Below are 26,447 nucleotides of genomic sequence, written 5' to 3'. Positions count from 1 at the left end.
GCAAGATTTCCTGAAAAATCTAGCACCTTATACTGCATTAAAATCGGTTAATCCAATACATAGTTAAGAAAGATATGGCAGCATACTGAGAAATCAACATTTCTTTGTCAATGCCAGCAACCAACATAAAAAGAAAACAGAAATAGGGGTTTCGTCAACAGTTTGAGTCAGAAATTCCCCATACACAATTTTATTAGTAAATTCTTTAAAATTATCAAGCATTATCATGTACAATAACATTTTTTCAATAGCAATACAATGACTTTTAGAAAAAAAGCCATTCCTAGGTCTGCTAATTTGGCTGTGGGGAACAGATAGCAATGGATAACATTTTCATCAAGATACAGAAGGTCACAGCTGGCAAGTAGCTTCTGGATTTTCTAGGTAACCCCCATACACATCGTCAGGAAAGCACATTTGGATGTTCTGAAGTTCGGGTGCCACTTCAGTCATTTCTGGTGACAGCACAGTCTCCCTCATCTCCTCTCTATGCATTTACTTGAAGATCTATACATTTCCAGTGTCTCTGTTGTCCATAATGATCCATTACGGATTTGGAGGTGGTGCTGTCGTCTTGAAAAGAAACAGCTAACAGATGGCATGAGAGGAACCATGGGATTCTACTAGTTTGATTTTCAGGAGAAAACTTTGGCTACGTATCCAACCAGGAGCTACAGGCATAATCCCACAAAGCAAAGACGGGCCCCAGCAGCAGCATGCAGACACACCGCAAGAGCCGCCGCGCTGTTCAGACACTGCTCCGTCACATCGAAGCAGTGACCTGTCGTGAAGCAAAAGGCTGTTTGTTACCATGCCTGTGTTTTGTGCCAATTAGGAGGCAGTTACACTGAAAAATGTCGCTTTGATGTAAATCTCTTCAGGTAGTGAATGTTAAACACCAAGCACTGCTGGGTAGGTGTATGATTTTGCAGGATTGGAGCCCGCATCCAGGAGTAATTAGCAACACTGCGCTAATCTGCAGTCCAGCTACTGGACTGCTGGGCCTGATGCAACGGCTACACAGTAGGATATCTTAATTAGCAGAGATGCAACACACTGAATAATTGGAAAGATAAGGAAATGCCACTGAAGTTTATATAAGGGAAAAATTTTCCTTAGATCTAGACAATCTCCTGTCACCATGAAACTTAAGGCTCTTCTTTCGCGGGAGTGTGACAGCGCACACCTATTAAAAAGTGGCGATTTCCTTCTTGCTGCGGGAAGCGAGGAGGGCCCGGGGGCAGCTCCCGAGCCCGTCTGCCAGGGGGGCCGGCTGGGGAGCGGCAGAAGTTCTCGCGTCCTCCACCTCCCCCTCCACCCCACCACCGCGGCCGAGGCCCCACCGCCCCGGGGGACGGGCCCGCGGTCGGGCCGTGGGGCGGGGCGGGCTCCGCAGGCCCGGGCCCGTCCCACCCCCGCCGCCGCTGTCGCTTTCGCTTTCGCTTCTGCGCTCGCCGGAGCCCAGCGCCAAGGCAAGCCCGGACCCCGGCCCCTTCCCAGCCCGCTGCCCCTCCGCGTCGTGCCGGCCGCTTCAGGGCTCCCACGCCGCTCCCCTGCGCCCCCGGCCCGGCCCGGCGCCTTCCCGCCTCTCGCCTTCCCGCCCTCGCCTTCCCCTCAGCCGGCCGCCGCCTTCCCGCCTTCGCCTTCCCCTCAGCCGGCCGCCTCCTTCCCGCTCCGCCCGCCCTTTCTCTTCTCCTGCCCCCTCCGGCACCACAGCCGTTTCCCGAGAGAGGGCAGAAGCACTTGCGGTGGGGTTTGCGGTGGGTGTTGGTAGCGTTGGCGGTGCTGAGCTTCTGCCACTCGGGGTTGCGCCTTCCTTGGTGTGGGGCTGCTTCCGTGGGGCGGCCCCCACGCTCCTCCGCTGCCGCCTTACTGTCGGCCTGCGCGCTCTTCGGTTCTTATTTCGTTCAAAGATGATTAGAAAATGTGTGTGTTTGCTACAGGCGAATCCAGACCCCAGGTTTTGGGAACTGCTATTACTCTCAGGGCTCAAAAGCCTCAGTCAGTGTCCCGGACCGCGGCTGTGGGGAGTTGCTGGCGGCTATGTAGCCACGGGGCCCAGCGGGCAGCCTCCGAGCTGCTGCAAGGTCATCAGGGCGGTTTACAAGATAGGTGTAAACATGTACTCTTCTGAGGAAATGTATTAGAAACCCGCGCTTAATCTGCTGAAATCTGGGAAAGGTCAGGAATTGCTGCTGCTTTTCTTCATGGAAACCTGGAGTGGGAGTTGGACAACGTGGCTTGGCAGATCCCACCGCAGGCGAATGTGGGATCCCACGATGCCTCCTCCACTGCTCTGCTTGCCCCATGCTGGGATGGTGCAGATCATTGTGCTATCAGAAAAATGACTACTTTTTTTTCTTGTAGTTTTCTGCCAGCTTAACGATCTAAATAAACTTTCTGTGTGGGCAACTCAGTGCATGGAAGGAGAGGAGAGAGAGATCATTTTTTCATCAGGAAAAAGTAATTAGATCAGCTCAGCCTTGTTGTCTAGCGATGTCCCATGTCGCTTTTGGGATGAGTGAAGATGTTCCAAGCTTACACTGGTGTAACAGAGAAAAAAAAAAAATATGGCCGAAATACAGCAGTTTGTGTAAGAGGCCGCTTCATGTAATGAAAATACCCTTTAATTTCCAAGAATCGCTTCACAACTGGTTTGTGGTTTTTTTTTTTTCCTAGCAGCTGTACACACGTATTAATCATTAAAAGAATATAAATTTCATATTAAGTGTCATATAAACAAAACAGAGAAATGAAAACCTAAGATCCCATCCATGGAAGATAATACAAGGTTTTTTCTCTTATGCACAACTGACTGTGTATATGCAAATGAAAACAGGAGCTCTCTGGGTGTCTCAGTACTGGATACAATTACAAATATTTTGATGATAGTTGTCTTTGCTTTCTTCTCACCATACCAATTTCCTGACCATGACAGATTTTCTAGGAATTAGTTGTAAGACCTTTTACCATAAAATGACTTGTACTTTTGTTCTTATCTACATTTTTGAGAGTGGCATTAGACAAGTCACTTCTGATAACTGCCCCAAGGTAATGCAGACAGCTGAGCATGTGCAATGTCATGATAATTCAGGGCCAGAAATCTGTAGCCACTCTTACTTGATGAAGTATTGTACAGTATAATTGACCAACGACCCCACATGTATCTGGTTTAATGGTTTGGTTTATAGAAGTATTTCTAGAATGGTAGTTTTCATTAAGGGGCACTTACATTCTTGCACTTTTATTTTAGATGTCGGGAGATCAGCACGTTGATCGCTCTACTCAAGAGGGAGCTGATGAAGATTGCGATGATGTAGTTGATGCAAAGCCAGACAGAAGTAGCAGATTCTCACTTTTTGAAAAGTAAGTTACTACTTTTATTCCTGTTTTTGTTGTATCAGCTGTCATACTACCCTTCTAATGGGACTTTGATGATCAGTAAGCCGTGTCCACAATGTCATAGATGGGCTGGATAGGGAGGTGGTTTATGTTGTATAGTTTTAATGCGTTTGGTCTGTACCTTAAAGCATCTCTCTGTAGTGTCTCCCTATAGGGAGACCTATAGTATCTCCCATAAACTATATTTGGTAGTCAAGAGGCCACAAAGTTCATTTAACATCATAGTCCCTCATCTTAAACATTGCCCTTTGGTGGATCTGGGAATTAAATATGCCATTAATTATCTATTTTACTGCATTCAGCTCAGCTAATCTCCTATATCATTGGAATCCCCTGCTGACTATTTAAGTTAGTTTAAAGCCTGGATGTGCCATCTACGCTATAGCACAAAGGAGCCTCACTGGGTCTAGAGATGTAACCCATTACAAAATAAATTAAAAGCCTTGCATTTGAAAACATAGTAGTGTCACTGAGGCATAAGCTTACATTTATTAAACATATAGGAAGCGAGAACTTTATTTCAAAGGCTATTGTATTTACAATCTTGGTTTTGATTTTTTTTATTATTGGACATTCACATTCAAGTGAACAGTAATTCAGAGAAAGTACATGGGGAATATAATTTTATTTTTGCTGCTTATTATATGAGTCTGATGGAGTAACAGATCTGTGAGAGAAGTGAAGATGCTTTAGTCTTAGAAGACTTGATGTGATGTTAAGCAAATCATTTTACTTTGTCTCATTTTATCATTCCTCAAATATGTTTTATGATGTGTATGTGTGTTATTAATTTTAACAGAATCACATCATGCAAAATAGACAATGTAACATTTGTTTCTAAATCTTGACAAACATTTTTCAAAGGTTTCTTTTAAACTTTATAAAATGTGTTTTAATATCTAAATTGGTCTTCTTTATAAGAGGTGATATGCTAATACTATTATTAAGTTATGCAACTCAAAGTTAATAATTCCTGACGGAAAAGCAATAATCAGCATTTCTGTCGCTTTTTTTCTGTAAGAAGTTTTCCAAATAATTTGGCTATGCACCAATTTGAGGCATTCATCTTTTGGGAACTCCTTGAAGATACAATTTGAAACATTTTTCTTTAGAAGTAAAAAGTTACTGAGATTAAATATGAGGTCATTGAGAAGATTCAATTTAGATTTTGTAGAAAAAAATGAAGTCTAAGAAATCTATCAGTTTCATGAGGAAGGTGGTGATTGCCTAAAGAGGAATGAGCTGGGTGACAGTGAAGGGCTTAAAAATCCAAATGCAGTGACAAGGTCTTTGTCTTACAGAAACTAAAACCCTTTGGCCTGAAGGAAGATGGGAAAGGAATATGAAATGATAAAGGAAGATGGGATGTGATCTAAAACCGTGGCTGTAATGGAGGAGAAAGTGGATAGATAGTGATGGTTCCTTGTGTCTCAGGATATCTGTGGGGCATCCAATGAAAAGTTGATGCAGTAGGTTTAAAATGACCAGTAAGATGTGATTTTCACATAGTGCGGAATGCAATTGTAGAACTTAAAAGACACAGATGAGTTCAGAAGAGATCAGATGTATTTGTGGAAATAAAGTCCAGTGGTAATATTGATAATAAAATCTTTGGTACAAGACATTCTTAAATCAGGTTTCTGTGAGATTATATTCTGTATCCAGTTTCTTTTGTTTGTTTTCTTAAAACTCATTACTAGTCAGTACCAGATACTAGGCTAGATGTACTTTTAGTTGGAACCAGCATGGCTCTGTGTCTTGATTGCTAAGGCTTCATTTTGACGACATGAAATTAATAGCTATAAAATAAGATGTCTAGAGAGCTTTAGCTTGACTGCAGTTTAGTCCCTTGTTATGTTTTAGCAACCTAGTTTTTACCAGCTGTGTGGTACTTTCAGTGAAATTCTACATTGTGTTTCTTAAAATATATAAGCTCAACAGAAAAACAAGTAATTTGTATTGTTAAATAAGCACATTAATTTTAATTTAAGAGAACAGAGCAGTGAGAAACTGAATTCAAAGCAATGGTGCAGAAAGACTGGCTGTTTCCAGTAGCTTCACAGCTCCAATTCACCATTCTCTGACTGTGACTGGATCTAGAAAGAGCAGTAAGTAGAAATAAGTGAAAATCTTATTCACTACAGCATATTTTCCTCCAAGAAGTCTGTGAGCCTGCTTTACCATGGAGGCTGCAAGGCTCTGAACAAGCCACAGAGTGGGCAGGTTCTTCTGGCTGCACCACAGTTTAGGGGAATTATCTTCTACATATTTATTTTTCTTTGAAAAAAGTGCTAGTACTTAGTTAATGTTGGTGAGGAAAAACTCTTTGGTGGAGAAAAGAGTTGAAAGAAGTGAGTTTTGAATTACCAGCTGCTGGTGGTGTTTGATTTAAGGGCTTTTCGCCACTAGATGGCAGGAGGATATCAATTTTGTTTACTGCAAGAGTGTGAACAAAAATTAGGGAGTGTTGCAGTTGAGCAAAAAGTTGTTTCAGAAAGCAGAAATAGCAGGATACACTGTTAAGCCTGTGCACAACAGAATTTTAAAACATGGTTAAAAAAACATTGAGCTGAGGATTTCAGACGTGTATTTTAATTCTCTATGTGATAGAAACTAATAGAATTTTTCCCATAGAAATTTTTCTTTTCTATGCTGTATGTGCTCCTGTTACACTTTTGAGTCTTTAAGAATAGTCTCACTTCTCCACATGATTATTTAATATCTTCATTTGGTATCTTTTGTATTTTATTGGGGAACTCTGTTAGGGAGATTGATAGCAGCAAGCCTATTTTAGCATCCAGGAAACATAATGTAACACGAAACAGAATAAAGCGGTGGTTCCATTGTATTAAGTAGAACTATGATTTCTCTTACTCCTAATGAAATTTGTTTTTTTTTTTAAAAGAGCTGCCTCTGAAAATTTCCAAGGCTTGGTAGACTCACACTTGTGCTGTCAATAGTCATGACTGTTTGTGGGCTTCAGTGGAGAAGCATAATGCAGAAGAGGGTGATTGTTAGTAGTATCTAGGTACCAGTTTTATTCTAGTTTAATTGTATAGAACCATTTGCCCTCTGATTACTTTTATCTACACCAGCCATACTGTCTTGTTTTACAGTCAATATTCCCCTTCTCATCTGAAAACAGAGAACATAATTTTAATATATATTTAATAATTCTTACAAATACCCAGTTACTATTGAAACTGTGTCATTCTGTAGTGATCTTAGTACAGAACATGAAATATATTGTAAGAGAATCCCACTGAGGAATTTGAGAGGCTTGTAGGATACACTGGCGTATAGTCATCAAGAGTACTTCAGCTGCTTAACACTGAAAACCCAAAATATCTGTAAGGTATTTATTTCAGCCGAGTCAGGCCACTATAAAGTTTTAAACTTTTCATTTTAATTTGAAAGTTTGCTGGAAACATCAGTATGTATCTTGCCTTCTGTAGTTCAATAGTTATGATAGTTATATGGTTACAGTGTCTACCAGGTTTGTAAACTAGTATTTAGATCAAAAAGGTTCAGATATGTTGGTTTTCTTTTCATTCATACCGTGGGTTTTGGGTTAGAGGGCATCAAAGTGAGGAAGCACACGTTACCAAACATGTCTATTTGAACTTCATGATCCTTGTCTCAGTATAGCCATATTTCTCAAAATAAATAGCCTTGTCCTTCAAAGAATACATATTCATTTTTGAGATTAGCCTCAGCTGAACCTCAGCTTTGGAGATGTAACAGGTGTAGAAAGTTGTCTTTGTTTCCACTTTGCTCTTCTGTTGTTGTTCTGTCTTTTGGGGAGCTCTTTCCCATCCACTTCTGATTACCAACAGCTTCTTTTTCTTTGGTTTGTAAGAAGCTGCTCTGCAGGTAGAACTATACAAATAAGTTTCACAGCAACACAGAGGCATATGTTTTCCAGAGTTGCCAGTTTTATATTTTTGGGCCATTTGGAAACACTGGGCCTGCTCTGTGGTGGGTTGACCTTGGCTGGATGCCAGGTGCCCACCAAAGCTGCTCTGTCACTCCCCTCCTCAGCTGGACAGGGGAGAGAGAATATAACAAAAGGCTTGTGAGTCAAATAAGAACAGGGACATCACTCACCAGTTACAGTCTTGGACAAAAGAAAGTCGACTTGGGCAAATTAGTTTAATTTATTACCAATTGAATCAGAGTAGGATGAGAAATAAAACCAAATCTTAAAAACACCTTCCTCCCACACCTCACTTCTTCCTGGGCTTAACTTTACTCCCGGTTTCTCTACCTCCTCCCCTGCAGCAGCGCAGGGGGACGGGCAATGGGGACTAAGGTCAGTTCATCACACATTGTGTCTGCCGCTCCTTCCTCCTCAGAGGGAGGACTCCGCACACTTCCCCTGCTCCAGCGTGTCTTCTCTCCCACAGGAGACAGTCCTCCTTGAACTTCTCCAGTGTGAGTCCTTCCCACTGGCTGCAGTTCTTCACAAACTGCTCCAGTGTGCATCCCTTCCATGGGGTACAGTCCTTCAGTAACAGACTGCTCCAGTGTGGGTCCCCTGTGGGGTCTCAAGTCCTGCCAGCAAACCTGCTCCAGCATGGGCTCGTCTCTCCACAGGTTCACAGGTCCTATCAGGACCCTGCTCCAGTGTGGGCTTCCCACGGGGTTAGAGTCTCCTTTGGGCATGCCCCCTGCTCCGGCGTGGGGTCCTCCATGGGCTGCAGGTGGAGATCTGCTCCACTGTGGACCTCCGTGGGCTGCAGGGCACAGCCTGCCTCACCATGGTCTTCACCATTGGCTGCAGGGGAATCACTGCTCCAGCACTTGGAGAGCCTCTTCCCCTTCCTTCTTCACTGACCTGGATGTCTGCAGGGCTGTTGCTCTCACATATTCTCACTCCTCTCTGGCTGCAGTTGCTGATTGTTTTTTTCCTCCCCTCCTTAAATACGTTATCCCAGAGGTGCTACTGCCGCCACTGATGGGCTTGGCCTTGGCCAGCAGAAGGTCTGTCTTGCAGCCAGCTGGAATTGGCTCTATTGGACATGAGGGAAGCTTCTTGCAGCTTCTCACAGAAATCCCACCTGTGGCCCTCCTGCTACCGAACCCTTGCCACGCAAACCCAATACACTGATCTTATAAATTAATTGCTTGCTTCACAGAAAAAGTACTACTGCTAGCACTGTGTGTTTATGAAGAAACTGTATTGGCCTCCACCGCATGAATGTCAGCTGTTCTTGCCTTGAAATTAATGTGTCCAAATCCAGATGATGCCTTGAATGATACCTCATCTTTTTTATCAATACTTCTTCAGTTTTAAAATTGAAAATGCAGTTCTGTTACAGGTTTTTCAGTGACACAATATTACAGACCTTTCAAAAATAAATATTTCTAAGAAAAGTATGTCTTTTATCCTTACAATAAAAATAGCAAGTTACTTTAAACCAAATAACAGCTGATGAATCATTATCTGAAGTTATGCTCCAGGCTGAAACTCAGAGGTCTGAACTGAACTCTCAGTTCGGCCTCATGTTTATGTCTCTAAGCAAATCACTGTGCACCATAGTCTATCCTGTAAACAGATGACGATCTTTTCTTTTACTATCCTGACTCCAAATTCTAGCACAATACAATTTTAATTTTGTTTGGACTTTGTGGGTTCTGCTTTGCACAAGATAAACAGTCAGTGTATTTTTCCCCCAAAGCACTGAACATAAAATTTCAGAAGCAATAGGTTCTGGCATCTATAGTCTGTCAAAGTTAATTCCTACAAAGACAATGAAGAGATTTTAACATAGACCAACAGGTGTGTTTCATTTTCATTACTCTCTTTTAAGCCAGACTTTTTTTTATTTTTTGTTATTGCAGTTTTTGTTAGATCTGGAACTCAACTTCTGGGGAACACTGCAAGAGTACATAATAATTAGTGAAAATTGTGGTCAGTGCTTGTACTTTCCCGTGGATGCTTACTGGATATACCATATCTTGAAATAGTGTCTAGTCTAAAGTGTAAGAACTCATTAATTCACAGTCAATACTTCTTTCCAGTCTCCTCAGAGACTTTATCTTGTGAAGGACAGCAAACACTGGGGTATCCATGATCTGTATCTGTAACAGTCACAACAGTGAGTCAAGTATCCTAACTCCTTTTTAGTGTAGTAATTTAGTTCCTTCATTACAACAAACTCTGGTCTGTCATCATATAAAATTTGGAGGCAAGCTATTATGTAGTGTCATTTTTAAGCTTTCAAAGGAATCAAAACTAAATTAAGTCAAATGTATAGTAAACCAAAACTGTTTAGGGGTAAGTATATAGGGAATAGTTCTATGAATTAGAGGTTTTGTAAACTGTGTGTGTTAGTTTGCATTATTTTCTTAGAAATAATGTTTAAATATTGTAGTAATGGTAGTTTGGGTTTTGAGAGAAGGAAGAAAGACACATTACAAAGTGAAATCTGCTGTCCCACATCCATCTCAAGATCTGCTGTATTTTCCTACACTCTTACATGGGAACAGTGATAGAATCAGAGTGATGGGAGTATGTTTTCCGCTTGTCAGCAAAGGTAGATCAGGCCTGCGTGACCTCAGCTTGCAGGGTGATAGCTGTGAGGGTTTGAATAGCCCCATAGAAAAGTCCAGCGTGACCCGCTGCTGACACATGCGAATCTTTGGGCCTGAACACAGAGAGCATCCTGTTTCACTCTCCAATGTAGCCCTGAGCATGGTGGGCTCCTAGCATTAGCAAAGAAGATTAGACTTGCCCTTGAGGACAAGCTGAAGCTGTTTTCAGATGCAGTGTGGAGTACCATTTGATGATGAGCCAAGGTACTGTAGAATGTTCTTTATCTCCTTCATTTTCTGCCACCTGTCTGGAAATCTCATGAATGAAAACCCTAAAAGAGTTTAGTTTCAGTGCTTATATCAAGCCAATTGTAACTTCACTGGCATTTTACAATTGCTAATTCTATCCAGAGTGTTCCCTGAGAAATAGTATTGTGGGGGTGTTGCTTTATTTTGAGTCATTTTTCAAGCAGTCCACATAGCAATATATATATATACACACACCTGTTAATTGCTCTTAGTACCTATAAGATATGAGAGGCTTTATCTTTTTTTTTCATATAATTGGCAATTGCTTATGTACATTATATTACCTAGGATATGATCATGCAAGATTTCAGTTTCCAGAATACCCATGGAAGGTATGTATGTGCAGGTTTTCTAGAAATGGGCAGAAAACCTTTCAGCAGACAATATTCTTTATTTCTAAAATTTTACATTTGGAATGTTATTTGAATAGTATGTTGCATAAAATACTGTGAGGTCTGCACAACAGATACCATGCAGCTAACTAGAAAGCTGAAGATGAATTACAAATTGGTGGTTGAGAGTTTAGAATTTAAACTGTTTTGGTTCTTCCTGCTGCAGGTGTTACAGCACAAAATTGTCACGTAGGCTATAATTGACACTTAAAATATTAAGGGCACAAAGGCTAGGATACTGCTACCTGTTGTGTTTTTGTTCTTGTTTTTTTTTTTTTCTCCTTTTTTTAACTGATGCAAAATGTGGACAATGTTAGACATAATAGTCTATGTTGAAACTTTTTTTACAAAGTGTAGCAGGCTTAGCCCCAGTGCACTTGATCTGCTTCATTTGTATGTAATAAATAAAATTGAAGCCATGGTTTTGATTTTAATTATGTTAAGACCATCACTAACACATAGTTAAAAGGAGGGGAAGACATATTTAGATGTAACTATCAGAACTCCGAAGATATATATAATATACAAAGTATGACAGAAGTTGCCCGAGGCTTACTTTTTCAAACAGCTCAACTCTTTTCATTACACGATGAGTTGTGCTGGAGTGAGTTTCTCTGTTTTGCAAGTTCTTAGAGAAGATTCTTGCTCCTAACAGGAGAAGTGTCCAAAACTAAAATGGGACAAAAAAGCTACAAGAGTAGCTCAGTCTGAAAAAAATGTCTTATAATGAGGGATTTAAAATATAATTGGTTTCTCTAAAGTTGAAAGATAATTAGCTCGTACTATACGAATATATATTGAACTATACAAATATATAGATGATGGAAGCTCAGAAGACAGGATGCACTTTTTGTAAGCAAAGAATTCAAAAATGGATCTATTAAAAAAAGGTTGGGTATGAATCTAGATTTTGCAGATTAAACAGAAGCTGCAGGTTTATGGAAACTACTGAATAAGGGTTTGTGGCTTGCTTTGCAAGAGATCAGATGGAAAGTATGCTCACACTCAGGTGGGTCGGTTACTGCAATTAGCATGTTGCAGCTCACTAGATGATTTTATTCATCTCTGAGACTGTTGCAGTTGTGAAGCTTTGTGATAGGGGAGGCCTGATTGTGATTCAAGCTAATACACTTTACGTTGTTGTTTCAAAGGAACATACAAATAGCCATTGCTGTAGTTCAGCTGAATAGCTGCAACGTGGTTAGCTGTGATATCTTGGCTGTTAAGCCAAGATCCCAGAGGCCTTTAGGGCTATAATGTTCTTTTGGGAAACGCCATATGCTGTGGACTGCAACCCTGTAATTTTTGCAGTTGACATTAAATAATCGTGTGCCGGCACTAGCAGTTTTATCTCTTCAGGGAGGCTAATGTGCAGTAACCAAAGATAGGAATTTGTTTCTCAACTGAGATACACTGTAAACCTCCACAGTGGACAGTAAGAATGCCTTTGTTTTTTTCCAGGAGACATGTGGCTGTAAACTACCTCACACACTCTGGATGTAAACATTGTACAGACTTTGAATTCTCTAGTTTACTGTACACTACTATCCCCCTGGAGAGAAGCCATGAGATCTGCAATTGTTTTATGAAATAAATTTGTTTAGGCTCCATTTTATAATGAAAAACTAAGACCTAAGACCAAGAGATGTGGAGTTATTTTTCCGAAGTTATTCAGTAGGAGAAGCAAGATTCACACTCAGTTCTCCATTCAGAGCACAACTAAGTGGCTCATCCAGGATAATAGAATGTATCTCCCCAGTTGAGCATTTTGATTCATTCAGTACTTTTCATCAGGTTAACGGAGCAAAGCACAGGTAGCATATAATCTTAATAAATATTTTATGGCTTGTGTTCTACTGGTGGAGGTGAGATAGCGTTCTACAGGAAACTTAGGGAAATTCCAGGATATCTTTAAAAAAATTGAAGCATTTTATTTTGTGAAGTTTCTGCAACATTTGTAACAGTACTACTGCATATGTCATAGTAAGAACAAAAGTAGGTTTTTAATATGATACTGTTTTATTGAATGAATGAACTCAGTCCTGTATTGGGCAAAGAATTTGTTAATGATATCTTAGGTCCTGCCCAGCTCTATTATTATCTTTAGAAGTTCAAGAAAACAATCCCATTGTTTACCTAACTTCTTTCTGTCAGGACTGCTATAGCAATATTTTCCTTTCAAAATTAACATTTACAGTTATAAGGAAGGCTTGGAACATGGGTTTCCAGAGAAACAAGAGGTCCTGTCTCCATTAGATTAGTAGTTTCAGATTCATTCAAGCAAAAGACTTTGTTTCTGGTAACTTTTAAACTGGCTTTGTTTATTCAGCTGACAATCTAATTCCAAAGATGTCTTTAAGAAGTCATGAACTAACTGGCATTTCAAAAAGAAGCTGGAAGCTATATAATTACTATTGCCCTGATCTTCAGAACAGTTACAAACAGGCATTGTTTTATTGCCCGACTACTACTGTTGCTTTTATTAGGCCTGCTCCCAGGAGGAAAGCGAGGTGTGTTCATTAGGGGCTGTGGTGTTCAAATAAGCACACTTGCCATTTCCCTTTATTCGACCCCTTCCCAAAAAATACTTTCAAGGTTTAGGTACTTCACCAGAGTAATATATGAAGATGCAAGGTTGCACAGACTTTATACATCATTGATAAATATGAACTTCAGGCTCCAGTATTACCAGTTTGGCAAGTCTCGCCATAATTTAAAATGTTTTTTAACAGGCGAAACAAGACCATTAGAGGGAATAGAAATCTACAACCATTTGACTGGGTTTTCTGTTTTAATGTTTGGAGGAGGGTGTTGTCTTATGTTGTTTATGTTTGCTATTCTAAATTGCAGCTGTCAGTTTTCATGCCTTTTGTGTAAGACATCTCCTTGCCATAGTAAATATAAGTGAAATAATGTTTAGATGGTCTTTGGGGAGCTTCTATGTTCAATTTTGTAGGATCACTTCTCTCTTCAAAATTAAGACTTCCTATTATGCTGAAAAGATTCTGACCTTAGTATTAGAAATTTTTTACATTTTCTTTTTACATTTATCTGGAGCATATTTAAAAATAGCCTTCTAAGGACTGGTTATTCTGTTGGTGCTAGTCTATCAAAGTCAGCAGTCATTTGCTAATAACTTTCAGTAGGGAAACTGAAAGTATGCAATATTTACTTGAACTTCCTCCTATATAATTAGTATTGCCCCTTTTTCATCAGGAGATTTTTGCTTCAACTATTAAGCTGTGTTTCAGTTTATCTACTGGCACATAATTTGGAAGCCTGAGTAACCTTTGTTTAAAAAAAAGATTGCGAGGGATAATATTTATTTTCTTGGTTTGCAATTATATTTAACCTGCTGCAAAAGAGTCCTTTGTAAGGTGTTATCTGTCTGAAAAGAGAGATGGAAATTGCACCTGCCTTTGGAGTACGTTCAGGAGAAAAGGTTTGTGAGCCCGTAGCATGTGACAATCAGGTTGGAAATAAAATTGAGATCTCCCAAATGCCGATGTCTTCTGCGGTGGCTCCTGTGAGTCTCTAGTGTAGGCTTCACTTAATATTCTAGCGTGCAGCCTCCTTCGTGTGTGACCCAGGATCACACCATCAGATGCAGTGTAATAGTTTAGTATTTGGCCTAGCCCCTATGGTTAATGCTTAGTCCTTATCCAATATAATTTATGCTCTGTGATTTTTAACAGTAAAGGAATATTCATTTTTAGAAAAGACAATTCAAGTAGTGACACATTCTTCTTGTCCAGAAATGTTGCTGCTCTACCAACCTGATGCAATATTAATGGGAAAAGGCAACAGGATAATCTACTATTTGCATGCAGCTCTAAATCTGCATGACACTTTACCAAAACGAATCTGACAAAGAACTAAGAGTCTGCCTTAAAGAACTTAAGATCTAAAAAGCTTTAGTCAGGTTTAACAAGTGTCTTTTGCTTGTTATTGCCAATAGGTTTCAAGAGAAAAAAAGTCAAAGAGGGGAGAGCGTACAGTAATTAGGGGTGTACTAAATGTGGTGAAAACAGACCAAATAAAAGTATTAAAGATGGATAAAAGTATTAAAGCTGGCAGTTTGGAGAGAAGTTTATGCAGGAGTAAGTCATATTAATGCATGATCATCAGAAAGTATCAGACATATGAATAGACCACTAAATATTGAGGCTAAGGTAGAAACATAGAACAAAATATTGAACCTTGATTTGTCTGATTTGTTAATTCTGTTTCCTGTTCACTTCCTTTGGAAGAATAATTCTGAATTGGTCTCCAGCACACTCAGTTTTACTACACATAGCTTGATGATGCTTTGTGAATTCAGATACAATCCTCTTTGCATTTTCATTGTTTCCTGTCTATCCTTTACCTATTTAAAAAGAAAAAAGTCCCATCCAGGATTTTTCCCCAGGAGAGCAAACATAGCATTTGTGATGAGCAGTAGCCACAAACATAATTTATACTGTGCATGCAATAATGGAAGGAGTGGGGATTTTTAGACAGAAAGAACAGCATAGAGCCACACAAACTGCATCAAATTAAATCAGCAATATAGGCTACATCAGTTTCTTCAGAGATATTAAAACTAATGTATTGTCCTGTACCCTTATTTCACAGTATTGTAACTCAAGGGGGAATTTATTCAAATGAAGCCTTTAAAAAAGTCCCCAAATGTAAAAGTCATGAGGGAAATATCTCAGTTGTTTGTATTAGAATAAAGAGCATTGCCCTTTTAAGATATCTTGCATCCCACAACATGAAGGGTGTGAAAGTTCTGGTGGATGTTGATGAATTACCTGAGAAGATTTGTACTATGGACCTTGTCACTGTGTCGCTGCTATGATCTTCCTGCCTGGACTCAACAGGAAGGCTGACCACGTGACAGAAACTAGAGTAAAACCATTCTCCAATGCCAAGAAGCAGGGGGACTCCAGAAGGGACACTGAGATGATATGTTCTCTAAAGATAGCATGTTTTTTAAGGCAAGTTTTCTTTTTAACAGAAACCTCTTATCAATCATTTAGAAATTATATGACTGCACATTGTATTCAAGAAACATGTCAGACTAAAAACTACCACAATATTCTGTGATACTCTTTATCAAGTAAAGCCCAAATTTACTGAACTTCATAGAACAAGACAGAGTTCTCTTCTTTTGTGTGTGTGTGTGAACTTCAAATAGCAATGAATGTAATCAGTTTAGCTTTTTCCACCCACCTCTGAATGTCAACTTCCTTAAATTGAATAGTATCATAATTATAGCTTTTTTAAATCTTACATTTTTCAGTACAGCAACAAAAGTCCCTAACTTTCCTGGGAGAGAAAGAGACTAGAGCTGTTTTCAAGGCCCATATATCCCTCTGTAATATCATTCTTAAAATTAATTTTGATTAACACGTTAATTTCCCCTTAGAAAAGCAAACAAACAGGAAAAAAACAAACAGGGAACTCTTCCCATCCTGTGACTGGGAAGTGATGATCATGAAATTTGTCTTTATTCATCTCATCCTCAGTCCATAAGGCTATTTAAGTGACTGCTCCTTTCCAGGGAGAGCTGTTTCTTCTACGTGCTAAGTGTCAGATTGCTCTTCAGGCCAAGCAGCTCGTGTTTTCAGAAGAGCTCTGTTGTCTGTCAGTTACTGTCATGCTCTTTTTAATCATTGTTAATGTTGAGATTTAGTAAATGAATTGATGTAGCAGTTCCTACCCTAGAGGTTGCACTTACTTCTTAATGTTTCCTTTTCATCTGCTCTTCTCTTGAGAACTTCCCCTGCATTATGCTGGTACTCTTCCAAGGGGAGTCCATATAGTTACAGCAGACCTACTTTCTTAGAGCAGAAGGGTGTTTTAGTCACTGCTCCCTACACCTTGGACACAGGTAGGCAATACCAGACTACACAGCTGACATTGATTATGTAATGTGAAGACCCTCCCTATGGAAATATATCACACTACACTTGAAGTTAAGCAGCTGGTTCTCACTGAAATGCTTGTTGCTCTGGAGCCCAAGAGCTTGGCTGTAGCAGGTGGGAGAGATGATGAGAGACTGCAAGGAAGCCGGTCTCCTGCACAGGGATTCTTAGTATGTTGGTATGGCATGCTAATACACGGTAGTAAAGAAAGTGCAGGAGGATGCCAGCAGAAAATAAGGCAATGAAGAGGAAATCTCAGCTGCTAAGAGACACTGCTTTCAGTAAAATTGTTATTGAAAATAATCTTCAGGTACAGTTAAATGTTAACAGTGATATTTTTATCCTTAAATCTTGATATCTGTACATACTGAAATCATAATTTGCCCAAAGTTTAGCAGAAAACAAAGTTTCTTGTGATAAGTAGCAGTCCTTTTCACAATCAAGCTCACTACTGTTACAAGTGATGTATCTCCATTGACTTCAACAGAATTTTAGCCTCTCATGGTGATAAGAAATTTGGCCTTTACTATTTAAAAGTGAAGTAACAAAATGATAACTGGCATGGGTAATTTTATATTTGAAAAGTGAGAAGTTGATAATAATGATTTTCCCAGGGTTGACACCAGTTGAGTATAGACTTGATGAAATCACATTCCCAGACATACTGTTGTCAAGCCTAAGGCCTGGATTTAGAGACACAGCAAGGGTGAAAATGTGCAAGCTGTATGAGAGTGCCAGAGTGAGTTTCAAGTTTACTGAACTCTTGACCGAAGGGAGAGAACTTGAAATATGTGAAAGCACTGATAGGGAGCATATTTCTGTCTAAGGGAGAAAGATCAGTGACCACTAGCGGAGTGAGGAATTACAGCACAGTTGTAATTAAAAGCTGAAGAAAGAGTAAACAGTCATAAAATTCAAGTTTTTATTTAGTCTGGGCAAGTTTGAATCCCAAAAGAGGGAAATTAAAGACACTGGATGTCAGAGAAGCAGAGTGAAATAAAACTGAGGGCAAATAGTTTAAAACATTTTATAACAGCACATAACTAACCTGTGGAAACCCTTTCATAAATACAGTGATTAGAAAGCTCAGTAAGACCAACAACAGTAAACGTTTATATTAACATGTGTCCAGTTCAAAGCTTAGAAAATAAAAATTTAGCTGGAAAGCTTTAGGCTTTCAGTCATAAGCCAGCTTGTCACTGACAAGCGTTTCCTTCAAGGACTGATTATTACATATTTATTAATTTATTAGTCATTATTACAACATCTGATTTAGCTTGTTGAAACAGAAGAGTTGGCCCTTATGCTGTCAGTTTAGTCCAGTCAGGCTATTTCCATAATGCACTAATTTGGCACAGAAAACAGAATCTTCAAAAAACAATTTCTGGACTGAAGGCCCAGGATATGTATATTCCACAACCTTTGCTTCCTTATTTGTTCAGTTTGGACTGAAACCAAAAGATTTCTGGAACTTTTTGTTGTCTGCCAGTAAAGAAATGATAGGCATAACCCTGCAAAGCACACTGTGGTTGCCTAATATCTTATTAGCCTGATCAACTTGAAAGAATCATTAGAGCAAAACCATACTATCCTCTGTAAAGGAATGGGAAAATGATAAAATTATGTGTGCCACCATGCTGACAAGGCTTGTCTGTGACATTTGGCATTAACCAGCATAGAGCTGCTGGCATACTTTTGGTAATACCAGCAGTAGTAGCTACATCCTTTAAACTCCCAAGTAGTTGTGCATGAATGAGTGCGAACTATTGAACTCGGAAGTGAAATGGTTTGCGGGAAGTTGCGTGGCTATATTGTGCCACTTAACCCAAGCTGCTATTTCAAGGAAAGCTTTTTGTGGGGTAACGTGGCTGTATGACTTCTGGACTAGTATTAAATCACTTCCAGTGGTTTTGGAGAACAGCCAGTGCAAACACGATACTGTGCTGCTCATGTGGGTTTGTCCCGAGTGTTCACAACTGTTCATGGGCTGGACATAAACAGAAGTTAGTGTACAATCCCCTTGAAAATATCCCATTGTGTGTAGCAGCCTCTGTTAATCATACAGCTTTTTCAGGAAGTCAGTGAAGTCAGATAAATCTGTAGAAACTTGAATCCAGTGTAGATGGAGGAAATTAGCCTCTTCATTGACCTGAGTGGTTATTTGTTGTTTTGAAATTTCTTTTTCTCTCTTTGCCAGAGAGCTGTCTAGTGATGTAGGACCAAGGGAATTTTAGGCTAAAATAAGAATCCAAGATCTCTTTGAAAGTCAAGTGTAATATTAACATCATACAGCTGTGGATATTTCTTTAAAATGGTTAAAATCTTTTCTTGAGGTGAAGCATATTTAATTATTGCTCCCAGAGCCCTCAGGAAGCCGTAAGCAAGGAGAATACCAACACTTGCACTTTCCCAGAAAAAAACTGTACTTCCAGACCATCAGACAAAATCCTCAAGTAGATACAATTCAATATCTTGGTTTGTAGTCTCTAAGAGAAGTCTAAGAGAGGAGATGTTATTAGGATGGTCACATGTAAAAAGAGTACAGAGAAAGCCTGCCGGGTGCAGCTATTTAATTTAGCCGTTTATAACAGAACACGAGGACACTCAAAGATAAGAAGAAGCTGTTTTAAAATTGAATTGCAGTAGCATTTAAACATGATGAATCATCTAGAGAAGGTTTGTTATAGTCTCCAATTAGTCTCGTCCAGTAGTAATAAAAAAGAGGACACTTAAAACTAAAAGACAACAGTTGTTAAATCAGGAAGGTAAGAAAGTAGATTACCTAAACAACATTTAATCAATTTGCAGCAATCTCATGTCTACAGGTTATTATTGAAGCAAATAGCTTAGTAATTCTTTAGAAAGATGTCAGAGTGAGAATAGTGAAAGTACTTAAATTGATTGAGATTACAGGAAAAATCTAATTTTATTAAAAATGAACTATTATACAGTTACTTGTGCTGTGAAAGTAGATTATGTTTTCCTCTCAGACTTCAGCAATAAATACTATTGGAAGCAGGATGCTGGACCAAATAAGTAAGACAGGTGCTGATAACTTCTGCCCTTTCCTGAGCATTGTTTCTAACTGGTCTTGCTCCACAGCGTGTTTATAGTTCTGAGGTTGAATCAGACCCTTGATAGGCTCTCACTGGCTTCAGTTCTGCTTGAGGAGATCTTACCAAAATCTGAAGCCACCTGCTTGGACCAAAAAGTCCACCTCTAAAAGCAAGTACTGCTGAGTTCCTTATGCTTATATTTCAGTCATTCATGCTGGCTGTAATAGATTTGTTCTTAATTCTTGTTTTAGAGTAAGTTGGTGAGTAATGTCTTTCCTAGCCCCTTGCATCTTTTTCTAATTCAATCTAAGACTCCTGCACATAGCAGAAACATCAGTACATAGTCAACAGAGAACATTTATAACTCATATTATTTTGGTTTGCTTTTTTTGGTAACGTTCAGATATTGATGATTACATTAAGATGTGCTTAGTTTTTTGCACAGGTTCAGACTGATATTTGGCAGACCAAATTTACACATGACCTGTTCATATCTATAGCCTTTATCAGTAGGCACTACCTACTGCTCAGTCTTAACCTTCAGAGGATTTAGGGATGATGGTGATTCAATAAACAAATCCTATCATGCCATTGGGTAAATGGTGTATTTTTTTGTGCTTGTAATAATTATTAAGAGAGAACTGTCTGTCCTTCCATGAATTATTTATAGTAAAAGTAAAACATGTCTAGAACCATAGTTTGCAAAAGATTACTGCCAGCCTGACTTCATGTTTAGGCCATTTGTTTTATCTGTGGGTCAGGATCTGCATATAGTACTGTTGGCTGCAATTCACTTGAGTCATTTTGCCATCTTCAGAATCCAGTTTCATACAATAATCACTTCATGGAAATCACAAGATCTTTATGCCTCTAGCTGAAATATGAAGACAGAAAACAAACATTAGAGAAGAAAAAACATTGGGTAGGGCTGCCGGAATGGTTTGAATTAAGATAAATAGGCACACTGCATGTGACTGGCCACTAACAGTAATTTCATTTGGTTCACCTAGAAAAAGGAAGAATGGAGAAGAACAGCCAAAGTCCTCTCTCAGTAATCAGTACCGAATTGTTACACCCACATTCCAGTATAATATGGACTACAAGAAAGTTGGCAAATGTATTATTATAAACAACAAAAATTTTGAAGATAAAACAGGTAATGTTCTTTTTTTGATGATACTCATTACAGACTTCATAATTTTTATACTTTTATTAATAAGCATTTTATTTTTAGGACATGGAATTTTAATGAATACATTTATCTTTTTTAAGAAATAGCTGTTCCTACAGTATATTCCTGTCCTTTAACACTTACATTAGAGTGGCTGCAAGGCTGCTAAGCTTCTTTGCAGTATGTTTCAAAGAGCATGTCACCTTGCTCTACCAACTTCAAACCAAACCATTGTCCCAGAGTTTAAGGCTGCAGCCTTAAAATTTGAACTTTGGAATCTGCAGCCCATTTTGTAACTTCTCTGTCCCTGAGCTACTGCTGTGAGCTACAAAAGCTAATAGCTGTAGCTGTGTTCTGTTCACACTCCTGCATTTAACTTTTCAGACCATGTACAGTTTCAAAGACAGATATTTGCGTTGTAGTCAACTTCATAGGTCTTTTCCTATACACTTGGCAAACACATTCAATGAAGTGTTTACTCCAAAGAATTTACATCAGTTTCTTTCATGTGGGCATCATAGGGACGCTTCTCAACAGTTTTTCCTTGGGATGCCTTATGCATATGTTACACTGCATAACCAAAAGGAGATAGAATCATCCATAGAGGTCCTATGTTGCAAGGTGCTGGAGGCATGCCAACATTTTTCAGGATAAGATACCTGTTAACATTGCACCTTGCATTATTTTGTGTTAAAACAAATCTCACAATTTGTTCTCAATGCTGAGAATGCTGTTAGAGGATTGTTTTAAAATCATGTCACCATGACATTGTTTAGGTTTAGTAATTATAAACCTAAAAATTTACCTTTGGACACGTGAATTATTTTGAATTGTGTAATGTGCAATCAACCATATTCTTTGTTTTCTGACAGGAATGGGTACGCGCAACGGCACTGATAAAGATGCTGGAGATCTAGCTAAGAGTTTTAAAAGCTTAGGGTTTGAGGTTTGCACATACAATGACCGAAGCCGTGATGATATGGAAAAATTACTGAAGCAAGGTAAAAATTTAGAATAATAGAATAATTCAGAGTGGAAGAGACCTCTGGAAGTCATCTTGTAAAAGCATCTACTCCCTGTTCAAAGCAGGTCAAATTAGAACAGATTGCTTAGGCCCAACTACATGCAACTTTCTGTATAGAAGGGTACAGTTTCTGAATGAATGAGGCTTAATTCCCCACCTCTTCCTCCAATGTCAGTTCAGAAATACAGTTTTGTTGCCATATTAGGGGAAGCACTTGTCCTGTGTATTAGGTGAAGAGCTGTGTCATATTAGATAAAGAGTCCAGCCTTTTGACTCCAGTGGGCTAGATTTGGAGTCAAGTGAAGGGTGCATTCAGGTATTCAACATGCTCATTACATTACTAAAAAGTGAGTTGGGTCATCTTTATCCACTCCTCCTTATGCCTCCCAGTAGAGGCCCAATGTATATTTACTCTCAGAAAAATGTGTTTGGTAAATATAATTTTCATTTAAAATGTTGCTTCCTTTTGACTAAGAAGTATTTGATTTGTAGCTGCTGAGGAGAATCACAGTGATGCTGCTTGTTTTGCCTGTATTCTTCTAAGCCATGGGGAAGAAGGCCTCATCTATGGAACTGATGGACCCATGGCTATCAAAAGTTTGACTGCGCTATTCAGAGGAGACAAGTGTAAAAGCCTTATAGGCAAACCCAAATTATTTTTCATTCAGGTAATAGCCCTAAGGTAAATATAGTATCCTACTGCTGCAGTGGGGAAACATGCTATGTTGGTTGTCTGCTGTAGAAGAGCCCTGTAGGCTAACTTACTGAATTTTGCTGGAGGTTTTGTGAAAAAATGTGTTGAGAGTAGTTGACTGGGGGTGACTTGTTTGTTAAAAGATAATTTATGTAGAAGATTGACAGATGTAAAGAATATAATGTAACTGTAATTTTGTACATAGTTTCTCTTTGTGCTTGGTAATATACAAACTTCAAAGCAGAAAGATAAACTCCCTCTTGTGCAGACAGAGCTGAGGACAGTACATGATTATCAATAGAAATAATACTGTCCAGGTCTCTTTGAAGAAAGACTGTCTCTACAAATCACAGCATTCTACTAAAACAAGTATTTTTTCTGTCCCTCAGTAGCCTAAAAATGTATATTGCATTATTGTATTAGCATGTAATTAATTGTATATTACTTAAGCTTTTAAAGACAGCTGCTTCAAACAGTATTAACTGACATACCATGGGTCCAAATTCTCTTTTTATCATAGTATTATGTAGGTATGGGAGTTGCAGCAGATGTGGTTTTCCCTAGGTTGTTCCATCTGTTAATCCTCCACCTCAAAGTAAAAACTGTGTCTATTTCGGCCTCTTCATACTACTAAAGTTATGTTTATTATAAGTTTGGAATGGGTACTTTGTTGCCTTTAAAATTATCCTAATAAAGGCAGGCAACTTGTATTATTTAAGCCCACCAGACTGCTATTTTTTTGCAAGAGCTGTCAGTCAAAGCTACTGATCAAGAGGTGAAGCTTAGCAGCCTAGTGTGTGGTCCCAGTGTGCCCTTTAGCCAAACCGCATGATTAAGAGGAAATTAAGAATAAAAGAGAAATGGAAAAATGTTCAAAATTCAATATACTTGAAGTGGGTGGTAAAACACTGGAACAGGTTGCCCAGATTGTAGATTCTCTCATCTGTAGAGATATTCTAAACCCAACTGGACACAGTCCTGGATATTTGCTGTAGCTGTCCCTGCTTGAGAAGCCGGATTAGACTAGATGATCCCGGGATGTGATTTTGTTATTCTGTGAAATGTAGTGCTACAGCAGTGTGTGTCAGGACCAAAACCAATGTGTAGTCCACTATAAGAAAATGTCCAGACGTCATGCTGCACAAGACATTATGTAATAATTGCATGCTGAGGATGACTCCAGACTAGCAAAATTAATCATGATTAGAATAAGCTACTGCTAACTTGGCACTTTGACAATCCACTGAGGTCCGCACCCTGCAACACCATTACCTTACTTTACTGTACAGGATGTTTTAAATGGGTAAGCTAGTAATTTTATCACTGAACAATTTTAAATGGGTAAGCTAGTAATTTTATCACTGAACAATTAGATGTCTCCCAGAATTGCTTTTCTTCTTTTAATACATGCAAAGTACTGCTTAAAACTATCTATTAGAAAATGTTAATGAGTATTTATTTTTATAACACCTTCTTTCTCCTTATTGGACAAGTTCTCTTTGTCTTCACTGCTTTCAGGCATGCAGAGGCTCTGAATTTGATGAAGGTATACAAACTGACTCTGGACCCGCAAATGACACTCTGGAAACAGATGCCAATCCAAGATACAAAATCCCAGTAGAAGCAGACTTCCTGTTTGCATATTCCACGGTGCCAGGTAAAGAAAAGGGGGTCAGTGTGGGGATAGAAGCCTAAAAACTTACCACCCATATTGACTTGATCGTAGACTGACCCTCATTGATGATACAGTGTACATTGATGGACAAAACACTAAGGCCCAGTGTATGTTGGGCCAGTGTGTTGTACCCACCCCTTTTACACTAGCTATAGTGGAAACAGGAGAAAGCCCAGATTTGGCAGGTGAGAAGACACAGATGTTACAGGTGGCAAAGACAGAACTATTTTCTGGGAATCCTGTGTGATGAAGGCAGGAAAAGGAGCAGTTATGGCACAAAACTTATTATTGTAGATGAAAAACGTGAAGTCTTACTTCTTGTAGTTCCCCAAATGCAAAAATACAGAATGGTACTTTAGTTGTGTGAGGTTTGGAGAGTTACTACACGTTATTTTACACTTCAGTGAAATAGGATATGTGATACAAGTGCTAAGAATTAAACTTTCTGTGTGTGCATTGTTACTTTTTGCCCAAAACCTTTCACACAAATTGGTACTTATCTCTGCCATTCCATTCTTCAGCACAAGATAATAAGAAAAAAGAGGAAAAGTAACCCCATGTACTTTCTTATCTGTCTTTCCTGTAAGGTTATTACTCCTGGAGGAATCCTGGAAGAGGCTCCTGGTTTGTGCAGTCTCTGTGCTCTGTGCTAAATGAGCATGGTAAACAACTTGAGATCATGCAGATCCTCACACGGGTCAACTATGTGGTTGCCACAAATTTTGAATCACAGTCAGATGATCCACGCTTCAGTGAGAAGAAGCAAATTCCCTGCGTGGTCTCTATGCTCACTAAGGAACTTTACTTCTGAAAGTATATTTTAATACAACCAGTGACGAAAGATCAGGATACAGCTTTGGGTGGAGATTTGATTATAAAATGGAGTAACACATTCTTAATAACAGAAATGTAATTACAATAAATTTTTATATTGTATAAGCTGGAGTATCTGATGAATAGACAACAAGCAAGATTTTAAAGTTAAAATAAATGCTGTGTGCCAGCCTGACAGCTAATACTAATTACTGCATCTTGATTTCCCTTAGTGTGGCTGTCATGATTTATGGCTACTGAAGATGTTCTGAGAGTCAGCTACCTGACCCATAAGGGTTTATTCCAGAAAACAGATTGTAAATTAAGAGCAAAAAAATTAAATCGTGAGACTCCATCTGTTCTTTCACTGCTAGCTCATGGAACCATAACTTCCTCGGATATTTCCAAAGACCATCATATTATGGGTATGTCCAGTGATGAAACAGTTTGTAGCTATTTAAAAGGGTGTTTCTTAGTCTAATATATTCATTTCCTTTTTATGAATGTTATTGATGAAGACTAATGGTTGCTTTGTACTTAATCTGGAAGTCAATTTACTTAGTTATCACTCTAGCATAGGATGGATAAATAAAAAATCAGCATTTGTAGATGATTTATCTGAATAGTATGGAAATGTAACAAATAGAAAAATCAGAATGAAACTCTTTGTGAAAGATTGGCAAACTGTAATTGGATGATGCCTTATTGAAGCACCATTGTAAAGATTTTTGCCTTGCAAATTACAATTAACTTATAGAACAGCCTGAAACAGTGGTATTGCAGTTTTTCTGCTTGCAGAAATAACACTGTCTGCTTTTCTATCCACAAGTTTTGAACCAACAGAAAGTTAATGCCAAGGCTTTGTTATAAAACATTAAAATTTAATGTTAAAATGATAGAATTGTATCTTCCAGTAAAAAATATATGTTTAGATATAGCTTCTATTTGTGAGGAGTTTTGCCAAGACTGGAAATACTTACTTTAATCAGAAACCAGAATTGCCTTTTTAGATACTGTACAGTCTTGATTTTGTATTTTGGAGTTACGTCAGTGATGTTTATATTCCTACTTTGTATACTCTCTTTAAAATTGGTAGCTAGCTGAAAAAAGTAAGTTTACTGATTTGGTTACATTGACAAATGATTAGTGTTCACCCTTTGCCCAGTTAATGTATTCTATACTCTTTTGAAATCTACTAAGAAAATAAGTGCATATTATTAAAGCCAAGTTACCGTATTATTTTCTTACAAATACTGTGTCATAATGAGGAATATATTTTATTATATTTTCATAAATCAAATTTACAGTTGTTTGAATTAAATAAATGATTGTTTTATGGACGTCTTGAGCATGAAATCAATAAAGACCTTTTTTTAAAATTTCCTATGAATATCTGCATGTTTGTCACTCAATCTGGTGCAGTGAAAACCAACCAGAATACATCCCAAAACCTTTCTCAGTCAAG

The 26,447-nt window shown here is 38.7% G+C and overlaps 1 protein-coding gene across 10 annotated transcripts; it reads left to right on the top strand.

The window, feature by feature from the left end:
* The first annotated feature begins 1,354 nt into the window (after positions 1-1,354).
* CASP7 (caspase 7) lies at positions 1,355-26,343 on the top strand. Of its 10 annotated transcripts, none has more exons than XM_032988806.2 (7): positions 1,355-1,472; positions 3,254-3,370; positions 20,616-20,761; positions 21,649-21,777; positions 22,293-22,468; positions 24,013-24,151; positions 24,757-26,343. In XM_032988806.2, exons 2-7 carry the CDS (start codon positions 3,324-3,326, stop codon positions 24,978-24,980), a joined length of 861 nt encoding a protein of 286 aa, XP_032844697.1. In that variant the 5' UTR covers positions 1,355-1,472; positions 3,254-3,323; the 3' UTR covers positions 24,981-26,343. The 10 variants fall into 10 exon arrangements, with proteins under 10 accessions (XP_032844697.1, XP_032844692.2, XP_032844693.2 ...); XM_032988801.2 differs by having other exon boundaries at positions 1,360-1,472; positions 3,254-3,366; XM_032988802.2 differs by lacking the exon at positions 1,355-1,472 and adding an exon at positions 1,484-1,760 and having other exon boundaries at positions 3,254-3,366.
* Positions 26,344-26,447: the final 104 nt, after the last annotated feature.

This window comes from Tyto alba, unplaced genomic scaffold (assembly GCF_018691265.1).
Source record: "Tyto alba isolate M040663 unplaced genomic scaffold, T.alba_DEE_v4.0 Super-Scaffold_1, whole genome shotgun sequence".
Lineage (NCBI taxonomy): Eukaryota > Metazoa > Chordata > Aves > Strigiformes > Tytonidae > Tyto > Tyto alba.
Note: the sequence above shows the minus strand (reverse complement) of the source record. Positions and strands in the feature narration are given on the sequence as shown.

What these genes read in the sequence shown, in the direction of transcription:
- CASP7 (XM_032988801.2), top strand. Translation starts at nt 3,254, where the DNA reads ATGTCGGGAGATCAGCACGTTGATCGCTCTACTCAAGAGGGAGCTGAT. An exon ending in AGATTCTCACTTTTTGAAAA is followed by an intron (nt 3,367 to 20,615) that starts GTAAGTTACTAC and finishes TGGTTCACCTAG; the next exon opens with AAAAAGGAAGAATGGAGAAG. An exon ending in TGCATATTCCACGGTGCCAG is followed by an intron (nt 24,152 to 24,756) that starts GTAAAGAAAAGG and finishes CTTTCCTGTAAG; the next exon opens with GTTATTACTCCTGGAGGAAT.